General features: G+C 38.9%; 1 protein-coding gene across 1 annotated transcript; it reads right to left on the reverse strand.

Moving 5' to 3' along the window:
• Positions 1–1,075: 1,075 nt before the first annotated feature.
• CHAF1B (chromatin assembly factor 1, subunit B (p60)) lies at positions 1,076–17,975 on the reverse strand. The gene is made up of 13 exons (XM_010185066.1): positions 17,850–17,975; positions 14,888–15,020; positions 14,049–14,166; positions 12,448–12,551; positions 10,209–10,305; positions 8,438–8,522; positions 7,355–7,448; positions 6,654–6,723; positions 6,473–6,564; positions 4,832–4,994; positions 3,261–3,683; positions 1,697–1,788; positions 1,076–1,197 (listed from the first exon to the last, which is right to left on the reverse strand). Exons 1-13 carry the CDS (start codon positions 17,973–17,975, stop codon positions 1,076–1,078), a joined length of 1,719 nt encoding a protein of 572 aa, XP_010183368.1.

Genomic DNA, 17,975 nt, shown 5'->3' on the forward strand with positions numbered 1-17,975 from the left:
AGCTAGAATGACTATTCACATTTTAAGAATTATCTTATTTTTTTGAAGTACATTATGTTAAAGAAATGAAGTGGACAAGCTCAGAATACTGTGCCAGAGCATTCTACTTCTGGAGGCTAAGTTTGCACACCATAGAAAATAGTGATTTCCAAATATTTTGGTATCATGGTTTTCAATGTGCATGTCTTCATTCAATTATATAGCAAATATTAAATGAGAAAAAGAAAAACTTTTAGAAAATTAATATACACTGGATTTATACTATATTTTATTGGCTAAGGGATTTAAGATTTGGAAGAATGGAAAAGAGGAAACGTCTAACATATACACTCAAATCCTGTTGCCTCAGGAAAATCTCAAGTCTGCATTTTTTTTAAATACAGAAACTAAAAAACTAAGAACTTTCCTTTGCTGTTTAATGCTTATAACAGGTCTTCAGAGGGTTTCTTCCTTTTGCTTCCTTTGTTTCTTGCAGTTATAAGTTTCAATTTCTGTTCCAATTGTACCAGTCATATTTTATGCTGCTGCATTCAGAGCATGTGAACATCAGCTTCCATTCCACATGTACTGGAGAGCATGAATTACTTTGCACAATTCTAAACATGTAAGTCAAGATGCCTGAATGAAACTGTTTTGCTTTGGTTGTTTTTTTTGTCTTAAACCACATCAAATCATTGTCATTAAGTCTTTATAAATTCTATTCTTTTGCTGGAAGACATAATGCTTTATAAACATCAACTCTGGGACCTGGATGGAGACACTTGGGTTACTGTGTGGCTTTTCAATACCCATATTTCCCCGACTTCCTTACGCTGTGGCATTTCATGAAGAATGCTGTGTTCAAGAACTAGAAGCACACTTAGACGTCATTTCCCAGCTATTTCCTCTTTTCCAAAGCTACATTCCCAAAACCTGTGTCTTCTACTGCCAGCTTCTTTCACAGCACTACATCAAATATGCTTATGGTACTTCAATCAGGAATTGAGGCTTTAACATTTGCAAAAAGAAAAGCACTCTCAAATATGGCTGCATTGCCTTCAGACTGTGAAGAGTCTACTAAAAGCTTAGCCTTTATTTATTTGTTTGAATCACAGCTGATTTGATCTCCAGCAGACGTAGAAAAATATATTTCCTCAGTTCTAGGACGTTTCGATGCTGGTGGATTTTGAAGACTGTCATCAGATGGTAATGGCCTCTCTGAAACAGGCAGATAGGAAAATCATTTAAACAAAGAAAATCGAGATTAAGAAAGTAAATTGGTCTGCTGGACTCACAAACAATTCAGCACTCACCAAAACACACCCCTAAAAAAACCCTGATTTGAGAGTCCAGCATCTGAAACAATGATGTGCTGAAAATACAAGTGTCTTTATAACTCACCTGTAGGATCTGGAGAACACTACATCTAAGTGAATTTACTCTTCTTAGTTTCAGTGTCAGCTAATGTGCCCATTACTATAAAGACCTCTCATGATGTTGTGACATGAGCAGCTGCAACCACAGTGAGAACATACTTCCTATTGTCAAAAGCACCTTTCAAACACCCCATGACAATGAAGAACTTTATAATCTGCAACCAAGTTTAGGTCTGTGGTTGATTGTGTTTGTGTTATAAGCTTATAGCTTGCAACAAAAGTCTATTGTGAAATGAACTGATAGGAAAAGACTTTGCTGGATATTAAGTAAAAAAGCTTACCATGTTCCTGTTCCGAGGAAGGAGGTATAGGAACTGTATCTGTATGTGCAGAGGTTGGTGTATCTGGCTTCAGTGGAATCAAGTTTATTCTCCTTCAAAAGAGCAGAAACTGTTCAATTGCTTTAAAGCCACCATTTTCACACAGACTTTATTTAAAGATTTACTTCAGATAGAATCAATTAAATATAGCTTAGATATATTCTACTGTGCATTTTTTCTTCTGATTATATGTTGAATAGAAGATTTTTTAGAAGTACTTTAAATACCACTAGTGATCTTTTCCACTAGAAAGTACTTTTGCATATGTTATATGTGGCACAATACTTCATATTCACCTTCAAGCACAGTATCTTGGTCAAATATTTTAAATTTAAGACTGGCTGCAAAAGCAAAGATTGTAACCTGTTTCTTGGCACCCTGTAAGGTTTCCAGTTCCACGGGAAGAGCTTGCTATTCCCTAGCCCTGTTCATGCTAAAACTTTAGATTCTTAAAACTCTATAGAGAATTCTTTTGCCCACTGCCCATTACTGTAAATCTGTTTGCTTCTGCTAAATCTCTTCTGGATGGCACTTAAAAAAATCAAGCACAAAAGCAGCAAAGGACTGAATCGTAAAAAAAAAGTCTTACAAGTAGCACCATGCATGCTACTACAAGATGACGCTTGTAGCATAATCACTTGCTCAGGTTATAGTTTTTCTCTCTCAAAAATAAAAAAATTAGCTCCACCAGCCACTTCATGCTCCAAGCAAAAATCACAAAAATCACTTACAACTTTTTGACTTGTTAGTTCCAGTACAGGTGAGCATTGGCATGTAAAACGCCATCCTCTTCAAAATCTGAGGTTGGACTGGATGATCTTTCGAGGTCACTTCTAACTCCTAACATTCTGTGATTCTGTGACTTATCTTTGCAGTTGTTGATGAAATTCACTATCCTGAATATATTCCTATGTGAAGTTATAATACTCTCATTTAATTATAAAATAGCCTTGTTTTGCTGACAAGGTCTAGATCTCTAATTGCATGGCTATAAGGATGCAAGAGATCCTATAAGGAATATACATTGCAGGCTGCCTGACAACACATGGATAACAGCCAACTTCTAAAAATCTAGATTTTCACTTTAAAAAACAACCTCAATGAACGCATCAAGTCCTACACCTATGACTATGTGCACTGAGGGCCTGTCTAGACTTGAACTCTTCTTAAAATATTTCACATCAGAAGAGTCTTTAAATAGCTCTTGTCAGCTTCAGGTACCATCTTCGCACAGAAAATGGGACCTGAGGACAGACACCTGTTGCTACCTGATAGACAAGGAGTAACAGTCAAGTTAACTTTGCTTCTGCCTCCTCACATTTCAGACAGAAATATAAAAGCTGCACATTTAGGATTCAGGACACATTTTGACCTTTCAGTTGCAGTACAACTGGAACAAAAAGTTCCACGTCAAGACAGCTACCACCAAGAATTTATGTCTAAACCCCAACCCTTTAAATGTAGCACAAGCACAGCTTGTCTTGGCCTTCATATTTATGACTGGGAATGGCAATATAAATTTCACCTTGGCGTCTTGCTCCATGCTTGTAAATTGTTGAGAGTAATCCTCCTGGGCTGGTTTCCTTTAGTGCTCTGGCTGGCAGGCTGGCTGATTTTCCTCTCGTCTGAGGATGAGACTGGAACATTTTTTGTGCCAACAGGTGTGGAAGGCAAGTCCTTAGCAGCAGCTGTGGGTATTCTAGGTTGGAGGGCAGGAGCACCGGGATCAGTGGTCCTGCTGGGAGGAGTCCCCTCTGTCAGTCTAGAGCCTGGGGAAATGACTTTGTGTGACTGGCTCTTCTTCACTTTCTTCTCTGCTGCACCAGAAGTCCAGACACTTATCTGTGGCTTTTCCTTCAAAGGTATTCCCAGTTCATCCTTCTCAAAGGTAACAAACGAACAGTATCCATCCGTGGAAGAAATAGCAAGAAAGGCTCCATCGCTGGACCTATTTGAGAGTTGTTTTTTTCCATTAAGAGGAAAGGACAGAACTTTTCTTCAACCCTCACCACTCCATCAATAACACATGCTGTACCCGTCTTTTCCTCCTCCCTTCCCCAAGTACACATATACATTTAAATAAAACTGCAGCCAAGAGAAAGAAATCAAATTCAAATAAATAAAAGATGTTCAATTCTGGCCTTTGCATCTGATTTAATCTCTCTGGTGTTGTCTGTGATCACCTGTAATATGCTGCTGCCAGCACCTGCATGCATTTGAGCTGGTACGGTTCAACTGCAGGTACACAAATCTTTGGCCATAGTTTCTGAAATATTGCTAAACTCTCCTCATTCAGACCAGTAAAGCAGTTCAAGCTCTTTGGCTGTGCTCCTTGTACTAAGTAGAGGCAATGCTCAGAATCACCGTGGTGCTCACCTGAATGCGCCCTGCAGGCTCATTTCACCATGTAATGTATATCACTGCTTAAAACCACTCAATTTTCTACTCTCTCCCACTCCCCTCCTCCTGGCACACAATGGTTTTCACAGTGTCGGAGCATCAATTCTAACTTCTGAAAAAAGAGGCCTCCATGTGGTCCTCAGCTTAAGTATACTGGCTAGAAAGGCATAAGCCTTGTCTGTCTTGTCCAGCAGAAAGGTGTATACTGGTTTCAAGACTTGTGTTCAATTTGGAGCTCCAGCTCTGACTCTTCACATCAAGTCAAATAAATTACTTCATCCCATACGTGAAGACTCACTAAACAGAACTGTGCAGACAAAGCAGAATTTGGCCAGGATACAGACACCTGAACTCAGAGAGATTACTTTCAAAACCTCCAAATCACTTCATTATTACTAGTTGCACTGTCTGAACAGTGCGGATTTTCCAGAGGCACCCAGTACATTAGCTTTCATAAAAACTTTAATCTGCTTGTCCTCACGGTGCTTGCACCTTGATTCCCAACTGATAAAATAACCATAATTCTTCAGTTTACAGGGCAAAAAAGATAGTTTGCTGTTCAGACACTGCAGTGACAGTGATCACGTGCCATAAACGATCCATAAAACAAAGCAAGGTAAAAGACATGCAGAACTTCAACAAGTAAAAAGGACACTTCCATTGCAACAAATCTTTAACAATGTAACAAGTACCTACCATGAAATGTCACTCAGGGTGTGATAATGTATGTTAGAAACATAACCAAAAGGGAAGGACTGCTCAGTATCATAAAAAAGCACAGAATCTTCGGAAGCAACAGCAAACACCAATCGATAGGGCAGATTAAATAGAGCAGGAGCTGATTTCTGACTGTTTTCATCTAGAATGCAAAGAAATGAACACACTGAGAATTCTCTCTTGTATTCATTGCAAGGTAGTAACTGCACTAGCTTAAGTCATGAATCTAAATAAAAGATTTCATTATTAATTAGTATCAGGATAATGGCTGAGATGACAGCACTTCTATAAAACGTAATGTTCAATGTCAAGCACCACCATTTCTGTTGCTTGAAGGTGGTCCTCTGTTGTCTTAGCTTGAAACAGAGGAATTGTCAGAATATTTGTCCATCTGGATTGCTATTATTTTGTTTTGTAAAGTTTGTCATCTATTTTTCATCTGAAATTTCCCAGCAAGTTTACGCACACTTTAGTATAGAAGTCCAAACACACCTTAGGATATAGTGTGAATCAAGGTCATGACAAATTTATAACATATGATATTCTGTATGGCTGAGTCAAAGCAATGGATTTAGCTCTATTTGTGTTATCTTAGGTTCAGCTCCTAGCTAGTCTTACCATTGCAGCATTAGTTCTTTGTAAGGGCAGGTTATCCCAACTTCTACTGGAAGCTGAGTGCTAGCTAGCAGCTTTCAGAAATTTCTAGTACACAGAGCTCCTGCTGAGCTCTACAATGATTATGGAAGCTATGCACTGTAACAAACAGGCCATTAATATTAATGTAATGTAAGGTACTCACACCTGTACATTTTCAGACTACTACAGATTTTCACTTTTCTGTGTTTATGTTGTAGAAACTAAGCACTCGGTTTAGAGGAGCTTCAGAGACCAACAGCAGACACCCATCTTGCTTTGCAACACACCATTACAGATTATGATGAAAATACAGAACACAACAGGCAATCTCTAAATTCTGTAAGGAATACTACAAATCGACTCTCTAAAGAAAGGAGCAAAGCTCTGCCTTTTCACCAAAGTAAGACCAGTCTTGTTAAAATACAGACACTCCTGGACCCATTGGGTTCACAGTAAGGTTGGATTTCAACTGCCAGGTAAGTTCTCATGCAACTTCATACAATACTTTCCCCACTTTCCAGGTTCCTGAGAACTCCCATTCTGGCCAGTAACACCAGTATTCCTGCAGGTTTGGCTTCGTTGAATAAACGGCTACAGTTTATCAAACTACACCAACTCTCTGGTGCTTCTGTGATGTGGGTAGTTGAGACCAACAAAAAATATTTCACTGGGTCACTCCTTTAGTGCTAAGCCAAGTTATTTACTTTTACTCACATAAAATGGTTAAAAGTTAAAGAAAAATATTAAACAGTGTTTCTGTAGTTTAAGAGGCCAAGTAAGAACATTTATCCACTATATCAAAAGCTACTCACAAGGTATTTAAGGTGAATTCGAGGTCTTAGAATCAGGAAAGAGCTTCTAAGATGTGGCACAACACTACCTTAATGGAATGTTAAAAGGGCTAGGGCATAAAACAGTAAACAGTCACATTGGTCTTTTCACATACTTGCTGTAAAATCGTATTCCCTGAAGGATTTACAGTACCTTTATTAAATGTTCGTCTCAACTCAAAGTAGACTGGGCAGCAGCGAACAGCAAGAGTTGCCTTTCCAGGACATGGCAGGTGACCCACAGGCCTTTTATAAAGAATCAGTATTTCAGAAAAAAGCATTTCTTTTCTCTCCTTTTTTAATAAAAAAGATACTTTGATCTCATTGAACTCTACCTTTTAAGATTGTTTCTGGAGAAAACATACGTGGTGTTTGTTACATTTTCTCCTGATTCAACACAGCCAGCTGCAAAAATAAAGGTTAAAACATTACTCATCAACTCAAAAAGGTACTGAGTACACACTTCATGTCCATAAACATTCTGCTTCTCAGGAATTAGGCTTGTCGGTTGAGCAAGAGCTCTGCAACCTGAACACAACTTAAAAAGGCATCCCAAATATTAATTTAGTGCTGTTTTTGTTTCCCTTATATATTTCCTCCTCAAAGCTTCTTTTTGATGTTGCCAGACACGTATAAAAGCAGTGCTTATATGGGCAAACTGATCCCCTCCTTGCTATGTTATTTTTACTACGACTGCAGAATGTTCTTAAGAGAAGATACAAAGAAAGAAAGACCAGTCAAAAGAAACTACTCATTATTCTTCATTTCTGTTTTAACAGAGCTGTATTGTTGCAATGTACATGTTCCAGTTCAGAAAAATGCCATAAATATAAATTTTTATCACAGGAGAAAGTTGATGTTCTGGACTGCTAATGGAAGAGTACTGTGGAGTCTTTGTTTTCTTCAACAGGAAGAATGAGGAATGGCATAATTAAAGTAAATAAGCATCCCATAGCAGTTTGAAAGCAATATTGACGTACATTCAAGCTAAAGCGTAATAGAGACAATGTAAGTTATAGTACTCATTTTCACATACCTGGAGTGAGTAAATAGGAGCCATCAGGAGTAAAACTGAGCCTGCGGAAAAATGACTTCATGCTGTCATCATGAAACATCCGATAGCTCCTAGCCTGTAACATTGAAAATGGGATTGTGTAAAGTCCCATAAATGTGTCAGCTGGAATTCAAGTGAGAAAAACCATCCAGTTGCACAATTCAACCTGATGGAACTTTTAAAATAAGAGATAAATGTTTTAAAAGCCATGGCTCCTTCAAACTCACTTTCTGATGTGCTATAAACTCTTCACAGCTAAGAAAAATAGTCCTTGATCCCTCTTCAGCTACTAACCAAAACATTCTAAGAGCAGTCACATTAGACCAGTAATCAAAAAATAGCAATAACCTGAATAACATTACTTAACAGTCAACATAAAAGCCCATTACTTTGGCATTTAACTCTAGTATTAGAGGTTTAAAAGAGAACTTCTATAATGGAAAAATGCCCTCTCTCTCAGGTCTGCTCTTTAGTCTCTATAAAACTGTTACAAATGTCTTCACAGAAAAAGAGAAAAGGAATAGAAGGAATTTAAAAGGTTATAACCAGCTTGGAGGTGTTATTTCACAATCACTTAGAACTGGGAAAAAAGCTCTTTGCTTTCTCTCTTGGGGTTAGAAAAAATTTCCTAAATTTTCATTAATTCCTGTTTTTCCTAAAATACAGACCTTTTCGAAAATTTCAGGCTGCTGACTTCAAAATATTGATACATGTATTATCCATTAATAAACTTAAAACTACTGACATATTTGAAATTTTTCCTATTAACATTTCACTATGCATACCATTATTTCCACACCACTTTTAACATTTACAACCAAAGATACTGTATTACTACTTTAATCAGCTGAACTTCAAGTGTTCTTTCTTAGTCATTTCTATAATGTTTAAGGAAACCTGAAGCGATCTCTATTCACAAAATGCAAAGGTGAGATAGAGACAAAAAAATCCGATATACAGATTACTTGAATGGAAAATATTTGCGCCTTTGGTTTCATAAAACGGAATGACTCAAAATAGCACCCAGTGCATTCTCCAGTAGCATTAGCAGCAGAAAAAAGGTACCTCTCCTTCAGCTCCAGATCCAGATGGCATCTTGGTAACATTGAATGCTACACGCTTGGTTTGTGTGTTGTATACCCGCAAGACCCTACGCGACAGAGAGCACAGTAAGCTATGAACAGCTTCCTTTCACCCCAAGTTTTACACACCACTACAGCACCTCACTTCTCAGTCAGGACTGCCAAATATAAATGACAATCACACACTAATTATAACACTGTTCATGGGACACCACTGGGTGGACATGTTTTGATGGCTAAATAACCAGTTAGTCACTGACAATTATTTAATTCAATAAAGTTTGTTAAGTACCAGCATATGCATTTGTGAAGGAATTCGGGAATTAGCAAACAGCCACAGCATTCCTACCTGTACTGTAGTAGCTATTATGTTCCTGCAGAGTGGAAACTCACCTCAAATACATTTAGCTGCATCTCTGTATTTTGGTTTCCTTTGGAATAAATGAAAACTGGAGCACATCTCTGTACAGAGCATTGGAACTCCCCTGACTTCATCTCACTAAAACAGCAAGTAGCCTAAGTAAATCCAACTGCTTATGCCACAACCTCCTCCTTTCTGCAAGCTCTGACCTTCACTGAGTTATGTTGGTTTGTTAGGCTGGCAGAAAACCAACATAACACAAAACCAGATGCCTTTCAGCTGATTTAATGTGCTGAAAGAGTTCCACAAAGAGTCCTGGACAGAGCTGGGAAAAGAACACAGAAGGTGAGGCTGTGGCAGACAGCTTGAGACAGTTGTGGAACTACTGGCTCTGGATGTTATACAGCTAAGCTGGTCTGCCAAAAGGGGAAGAGGATTCCCCACCCCAGACTGGTGAGTGCCCAGTCCTGGCAACTGGCCTGGCTCCTGTTGGACTACCACTGAGCAGATGCTATTCAGTATCCTTGCAGAAAGTGTCTGAAACCCAAGGGGGTAGGAGGAGACTTTCCCTCTTCAGATTAGTTCATGCCCTCACTTGCAACTTCACTCCAAGGGAAAACTTGTGCATCATCCTATTATTTGTGTTTCACTGCTGTTCATTTTAATAAAGTCACACAAATCTCACATGACTGATTATCAAAAGGCAGAGGCTCATAATGACCTAGTAGCCATTAACTTACCATTTTTCTGAGCCTATTGCAAACCTTAAATCAAAGCTACTTTTCCACCATTACAGCAATTTTCTTTGCAGTGGGTGCCAGGTGACATGCATTTATTAGCCAGCTGCAAACTCTTCAGAGCAGCACACATGTCCTGAACAGTTTAAGCTCAGCTCAAAGTTCTGGCAAGGGCCAAGTTTATGAAGTGTGTTTTGCTTTCCCAATGACATCACTTACAAAACTGTTGGCAATGGAGGGAGCAAGAGGGCAAAAGAAGGATACTGGTGGAAAAACATTTTAACCAACTTCTTAGCCTGTTTATATCTTTCTGTAAAGCGTCAAGGATTAACTTCTTAGCTCATTAACAACCAGAATGCAGCCCACTCTTAAGATATATTTGGTATCTCTAATGACCAATACCATGAAAGCTTATTTCCTGAAGAAAAATTTCTACGCAACTTTGTGTAAGCTTATTTGCTGCTTAGAGAGAACACTCAGACTTCAGGAATCATTTACCACAGGCAAAAGATTAACTAAATTATCATTTTAACTTCACATCAAACTTCTTACAGAACAATCCAAGTAAAATGAAAAGTCACATTTATCCCATACATTTGCTTTTAATTTATCCTCAAGAAGAACACTAAGGCAAAACACTTAGACCAACAGCTCACCTATCACAACTCAGAGTTGCAATGTACTGGCCTAGAGGATCCCAGGTTATTCCTTGGACATAACTCTTGTGTTCATTTAATATTGAAACCTTCTGTCCTGAAATTACAAACAGTTTCCAGATTCTAAATTCAAATGTATTTTAAAACATTTCTTCATTTCAGAAATAAAACAAGACAAAACATTTCCAAATAATTTTTTTCATACACTAACTGTTAATTTGATGGCATCTGATAAGAATATTGGAAAGAGCTGCTTTATTTCTAGACTCTTCACAAGTACAGTAGATTGTGACATACCAATTTAAGGCTTGTTCCCTACAAACTCACTCAGATAAGCAGCTTGGCTTATGCATTAAACATACAAGATGAGTATATTTCAAAATCTTTGTGATTTAGAAAAAATATTTCAGGCAAGTCTAGCTGTTCAACACCTGAGTTTGGCTGAATACCAAGCCAGAAGTTCCAGTGTTAAAACATAACTTCCAGGTGGGGCTAGATAGCCAGGCTCTCCTATCTATGGCTGTATAAACTCACCTACACTGCTGAGCAGGTAGTGAAAAAATATCCTAAGCACATGCTGACTGATGCTTACACACAGGCTGCTTTCAGAAACAATTCTATAGCAGTGCTAACTCATGTTCTTCCATAGCTTACTTTGTCATGAACACATCAGCTCCTGATTCCAACTGACGTTGCACAGTTGAATGTCCCAGACCCAAACCATTGTGATGAGGTAAAGTTACAGATAATATTGTTAAATATTTTGTTTTGAATACTAAGGACAAAGGTTTTTCATCTATTAGTACAGTGTTGCTTTGTTGCAAATAAATACTATAAGCTGACAAGTTTCAAAGACAATCGCTCTTCAGAAAGATTACACAAACAGCATTGAGGTCATGCTGCATAATATCAAGTCCTTCTGCTGCAGTATTCTGTCTCAAGACAGTGGCCAACAACAGATGACAGTGTATAAGAACAGAATAAAGATGTAATGGTATTTCTACAGGATACCCTATAAGTGGCCAACAGCTTGTACCTCAAGGACATCTTAAGCTGGTGATGTTCTCTTTGTACTAAACAGCTTGACAGATTTTTACTATTAATTTTTTTCCAGCCAGTTTTTTTAAATACCATGCAATCTTTTAACCTGGGTATTACTGGAAGCTATCCTTGAAACTCTTTCCTTTAGTGTACCTACAACTTCTGTCACAAAGCCTGTGGTGATGGCTTCTTACTTCCAACTTACTACCTGTGTCTCTGCCTAGAAGGCACAAAATGCCCTCCATGGCATTAATCACATGCTAAAAGAAAGCGGTAAGAATGGAAGACATTGCATATGAGTTACATGTGAGTCTAAGAGACCATTAAGTCCCTTTAAAGTTGTTAAAAGCAGTCTGAAATGCAAGAAACATTTGGTCACAATGAATATTCAGACATTTATGGTAAAGACTTTTGGAAAGGAACATGGGAGAGTTCGGATGGGAGAGACGCTAAGCACCCAAACCAAGAACACAAAAAATGTCAGCAGCAGAACATTTGTACTTTCATGTGTGCATGCGCTGAAAAATTAACCTGAGTTATACTTTGTCTTAATTAGAGACTAAATTTAGAAATGTGAGCTAAAAGTATTTCCACATTTAATTAAAAGTGAAATTAATTATTACATTGCCAATAATAAAACATTAAGCTATTGTAAAGCAACCTAACCTAGCTGGGTACTATCGGAACTCCTATAGATGGGCCTTCTTGGAGAACACAAGCAATCCCACTGCAGTGGGATGAGCATGAACAGAAGCATTTCACTGAATGTAGCCTAAAAAACGGTCACATCTTGCAAAACAGTGCCTGCATCCTAGACACACTTCCCATTTTTTACCTAGGTAGTTAGTTACCTGATAGCAGTCAAGTTTTGTTTGTTTGTTGGGATGTGGGGTGGAGTAAGTGATATGCAAGCTGCCTATGTAGGAGTTTGGGGGGATGGGGGGCGGGGGCAGAAACCTTGAGTGAAGTCTACTTTCTGAATACTCCAAGGTTAAGAGATTACTTATGTGTAAATTTTGCTGGCCTGAGAGTATCTTTATAAGCTGGGTTATCTCCCTCACAGATGTCTAGCAATTAAGTAGACTGTTCTCTCACCAAAAAAAACCAAACCACCACACCATGCTTTCAACTCTTTAAGTAAATATCATGAGACGCTTCCATCAGGACTGGAGCCACAGGTGATAAATGTAGCATTTACCTTTATTGACATCCCACATTATAGCTGTGTTATCTACAGAAGCAGATGCCATGTAATTTCCATCTGAGGTCCAACAAATATCGTATACATCTTCTAAGTGGCCTCTAGAAGACAGAAGAGAAGAAACAAATTATTAATTTAAAAACAGCTACACGTAAAGGTGAGTTTTGTACATTTTTAGGTTTAAAAAAAATCAGAGGCAAATAAAATATCACTGAAGTGAAATGAACAATATGATTTTCAGCTTTAAAAAAAAATCCATATTAAGGCAGCAGTAAAAAAACTTAAAATAGCACATCCTACTTCTACTCGAAATAAGCCTACCTTTTCAATAGCTTTTTCATAGACAATAAAAACACATTCATAAATTACTTCAAATGTAATTTGTACCTAGAGTTCTGCAAATGAAAGTTTCTAGGATTTGTACAAACAGAAAAACACTGCACTAAAGTAATTAGGGAGTGTCACTATTCAAGAAACATATTTCCTGCATATTTATGCATTTCATAAAAGCAGTAAACAAACATGCATACTCAGCAGAACCACACGAAACAGAAAGTTAATATTGGTTGATTTAGATACAGTTGAACAAACATTGCAAGATATTTAGAACCACCAAGATGGGTTCCATCAAAAACATTTTATATTGCTTGTATTTTGAAGATTTATCATACAGTGTGATAACTTTAATAATGAATATTTGCACCACCAAGTTTAGGGAAGGGGGATTGGGTTTGTTTGAATGCTTTTTAGAGATTAATCCTTATGTTCAGAAGAATCATGCCAGTACTTCACGCCAGAAGAAGATCATGCCAGTACTTCACGCAATCCCACCAGCACTTTTGAAACTATTCTCGCATAAACCTCAGCAGTTGCAAGGAATGTACCAATTACGGATAGCAGAGTTGTTTATTTTTTGTAAACAAGTGTAAATTTTTAATGATTTTATCAGTATAGACAGATAAAGATCAACATTCTTAAGAGATACTACACAGGAAGCAAGGCAGAGTTATACCTACCGCTCAGCCAAAATGCATTCAGAAGTTCAGAAGCACTAATTTCTTTCACTCTTCAGCTGAGAGCGACAACAGAACACTATTGCAGTCCAACTGTCAGCAGTGGTTTGAGGCCTTAGCCACTATCGTCTAATACATACTTTGTCTTAGGCGCAGTGTGGATGTTTTATTAACGACTGTACACTTGAAACAAATACTGCATAATACAGTAGATTTTCAACTATTTAAATGAACTAGTTCGAAAAGATTGGTTGAGTCTTTTAGATTTAATAACAATCAAAATTTCTACTTTAAAGCTAGTAAATAAAACTTTATATTTACTTCTTATCTCAGTGCTAAGCTTTAAGTGACTGCAGATCTCAGGAACCTATTTCAGAGTACGTCAGTTATGTCACATAGATGCCAAAAACCTCTGTCTTAACAGAGGATGTAGGAAAAAAAATGTTAAGAGACAATAAAAAGATGAACATTAGAGCAAGTAAATTTTAGACAGCATTGAAGTTCAACATTCACTGACCAGAAGACTATACCAGATGATAAAAGCCACTGGGGAATCAAAAACACACTCATAAAATATTAAGCTACCTTAAAGTTTTAACAACTGTCCAGTTCTCCTTGTTGAGCTGAGCTTCATCTTCATCCTGAAAAACTAATGGTTCCAATTCTTTGCTATCGTTCAGTTTCCACAATAAAATAGCAGCATCTGTAGAAGAAATAAAATAAAGCTGCTTTCTTTTCCACTCACAGATTTGTTAACGCATTACATTTAGTGCAACATTACAGTTATCTCACATAAGACACAGGAAAAGCAGTTCTTATTTTGTGGTGGGGAAAATTAAACGCCAGACTGCTTTAGCTTCCAGAGTGAGATACTGATTTTATCCAACATGATTTTTAATTATTTAATTACCTAATAAAAGACTAAGATTTCCAGGTGTAGAGATGAGATTTAAGTGCTTAGTTTTCAATCTGCTTTTGATTAGAGCAGTTCTACACTTTGGGCTTTTGAAAAATCTTCCAGTAAGATAACACACAGCTCTGTCTCAGAGAGCACACACCCATCTAATGCTGTCTTTACTGCAACTGAAGAACCCACCTGCCCCTGAACAGACAAGCCTAAATTTACAAATTCTGCTACAGCTTCCCAGTATGACACTAGGTAATCCATTCAACCTCCCCATAGTAATTACTTCATACCTGGAAAACAGAGCCTCTCAGACACGCAGTGAGCTCTTACTTACAAACTGCATGACATGCATTTACTAATTATAATTGGAGGGGTATATATTTGAGCCTAAATCTGGAGATGTTAGAGAGGTATGAAAAAGTTCTTGCATTGGGTCTGGGTTTTTTTAAATCCTTCCCTCATGAGATGCATAAACACAACTTCTTCATATTAGGCTTCGTTACGCATTAGTACTCACCATCTCCTCCAGACGCCAGGATCTCACCACTTGGAGAGAAGCGCACAACATTGACTGCTTTGGTATGGCGGGCGAGGTTGGACAAGAATTCGACAATTGCTTTTCCATCTGGTCCTTTTTCCACTTTCCATATCTAGTTACAAAAGCATTACAGTTTTCAGGAACAAGATGGAACATAAATGCACCACTTCAATAATCCACAATTTACTCCTTGGATAGTCATTCTTAACTTACTATCTGAAACTTTCAGAGCTAAAGCTGCAGTGGAATCACAAATTTTCACTCTATGAACTACAGCTGTGTAATGGGTTTATGTGGCAAGGTTTTGGTAGCTGGGGTGTGGGGAAGTCTTCAGGGGTGGCTTCTGTAAGAAGATACCAAGAGCTGCCCCCATGTTGGACAGAGCCAGTTCCAGCCGGCTCCAAGACTGTCCTGCCACTGGTGCCTCTGTGATGTATAAGAAAGGATGAAAAACATTGCACAGCAGCTGTGAGAGAAGAGCAAGAAAAATGTAGGAAACAGCCCTGCAGACACCAAGGTCAGTGAAGGAGGGGAGGAGGTGCTTCAGGCGCCAGAGCAGATACTCCTGCGGTCCCTGAAGATGATCATGGTGACACAGGCTGTCCCCCTGCAGCCCATGGAGGTCCACGGTGGAGCAGGTATCCATACTGTAGCCACACCTCGAGTACTGTGTTCAGTTCTGGGCCCCTCACCATAAGAGAAGGATGTTGAGATTCTGGAGCGTGTTCAGAGAAGAGCCACAAGGATAGTGAGGGCTCTGGAGAACAAGCCTTATGAGGAGGGCTAAGGGAACTGGGGTTGTTTAGCCTGGAGAAGAGAAGGCTGAGGGGAGACCTCATCACCACCTACAACTACCTAAAGGGAGGTTGTAGAGAGGTGGGTGCTGGTCTCTTCTCCCATGTGATGGAGGACAGAACAAGGGGAAATGGCACCAAGCTGTGCCAAGGGAGGTTCAGGTTAGAGATAAGGAGGAAGTTCTTTACTGAGAGGGTCGTCAGAAGCTGGAACAGGCTGCCCAGGGAGGTGGTGGAGTCACCATCCCTGGATGTATTTAAAGAGCGGGTAGATGAGGTACTTAAGGATATGGTTTAGGGGGTAGACAGGAAAGGTTGGACATGATGATCTCAGAGGTTTTTTCCAACCAAGCGATTCTGTGATTCTGTGGAGGACCCCATGCCAGAGCAGGAGAATGTGCCCTGAAGGAAGTTGCAGCCTGTGTAGAGTCCCTGCTGGAACAGGCTCCTGGAAGGAGCTGTGGCCTGTGAAGAGGAGCCCACGCAGGAGAAGGTTTCTGGTAGGAACTATGACTCCGTGGAGGACTCACGTTAGGGCACTCTACACCTGGAAGACTGCACCCCATGGAAAGGGCTCGTGCTGGAGCAGTCTGTGAAGAACTGCAGCCCATGGGAAGGGCCCACGGTGGAGCAGGTGAAGAAAGTGAGGAGTAAGGAGTGGAAGAAACAACGCGTGATGAACTGACTGCAGCCTCCATTCTCCGTCCTCTTGCGCTACTTGGGGGGAAGAAGGTAGAGAATTTGGGAGTGAAGTTGAGCCTGAGAGGGAGGGGTGGGGGTAAGGTGTTTTTAGTTTTGTTCTTATTTCTCACTATCCTACTCTGTTGTTATTTGGCAATAAATTAATTTCCTTAAGTTGAGTCTGCTTCGCCCACGACAGTAATGAGACCTTGCCCCTGTCCTTAGCTCAATTCATGAGCTTTTCCATTTTATTTTCTCCCCATCCTGTTGAGGAGGGAGAGCTTGGTGGACACAGCTGGCCAGTCAAGGTCAACCTGTAATTATATTGCAGATTTTTTTTTAGTCTGATGAAATATATTATTGGATATTTCCAATAAATTTTAAAAGAGTTAAAACCAAACACAGGACATCATTCTCTCTTTGTTCTTTGACAACCTCTACCTTCAAGGGGATTCAATAAATATAACGATAATTACAATATCTTGTAAACAAATCCATCAACCACAAATAGCAACAGTCTGAAAACAAACCTGATCACTACAGAAGAAAAACAGTAGCTCTCCTTAGAATTCTGAGCAAGTTGAAGAGCTTTGTAGTACATCCCACAGGTCAATGGATTTGCAGCTTCAAACAGATGGTTTGAGCAAGAATTAAGACAGTTGCATGATATGAACGCTTCTCCAGCAACGCTGGTTTAAGGAATTCCTGATCCCACTTGTTCTCAGTTTTGCATGGTATAGTGATGTTACTCGTACTGCTCTACCTGGGAACCAACTCAACCACAAGAGCAACACTGTTATGTCCTAAGGCCACAGATTGCTAAAATCCCACTAGGTGTTTCAAACAAACTGCTCTTTGATTCAATTCAACTCAAAAAAAACCCCAAACCAAACACAAAAAACCTCCAACAACCAGGCCTCGACAAGAGTATATCAAGCAATGAAGAAGCCTGAATAATGACCTTTGCAATTTTGCCAGGTTTACCTCCTTACACAATAGTCTCCTGAAAGATGTAGCAGCAGTATCTTTTATGTCAAAGAACACTGAAAATTTTCTGGTCTTAAAACAAGTATATTTATAAATATGACCTAAATATATATTTACTAACCTATATATACAGCCAAAATCCTCACAGTGCATACACTGCCAGGTAAAAAGTCAATTTGCCTTATGAAAATAAGAAAAGTTTTGGCTGCAATTACTGGAGTAGAACCCTAATTTTTAATTATTACTCAGGAGTCAATGCAGGTAATTTTCTAAAAATAACAGTTCAACACTCAGAGGCAGAACTCAAGGACAGCTTACAAGAGGGGCAGTCGTTCTGTATATAGCTGTACAGTCACACACTCCCTAAACCGCTACTGGTGTCATGTACTGGACAATAATCTCATACCTTGGATAACAAGCCATTTCTTGCTCTGCACATGCTACAAACTCAAACTTCAAACCCAAGGTTTGAAACTTACACGAACTGCTGTGTCCACACCTGCTGAGGCCAGTCGATTGATCTTCCCATCAGCTCCACGTTGGAAGTCTAAGCTGTAAACAGGCTCCTTATTATGCCATGCTATTTCACATGTGATGACCTTCAT

This window comes from Mesitornis unicolor, unplaced genomic scaffold (genome assembly GCF_000695765.1).
Source record: "Mesitornis unicolor isolate BGI_N332 unplaced genomic scaffold, ASM69576v1 scaffold8435, whole genome shotgun sequence".
Classification (NCBI taxonomy): domain Eukaryota; kingdom Metazoa; phylum Chordata; class Aves; order Mesitornithiformes; family Mesitornithidae; genus Mesitornis; species Mesitornis unicolor.

Excerpts from the sequence above, each read along its gene's own strand:
- CHAF1B (XM_010185066.1), bottom strand. The coding sequence starts at position 17,975 with ATGAAGGTCATCACATGTGAAATAGCATGGCATAATAAGGAGCCTGTT. Across the intron at positions 14,167-14,887 it reads CCTGGCGTCTGGAGGAGATG|ATGCTGCTATTTTATTGTGG; the intron begins GTGAGTACTAAT and ends TTTCTTCTACAG. Across the intron at positions 12,552-14,048 it reads ACAGTTGTTAAAACTTTAAG|AGGCCACTTAGAAGATGTAT; the intron begins GTAGCTTAATAT and ends TCTGTCTTCTAG.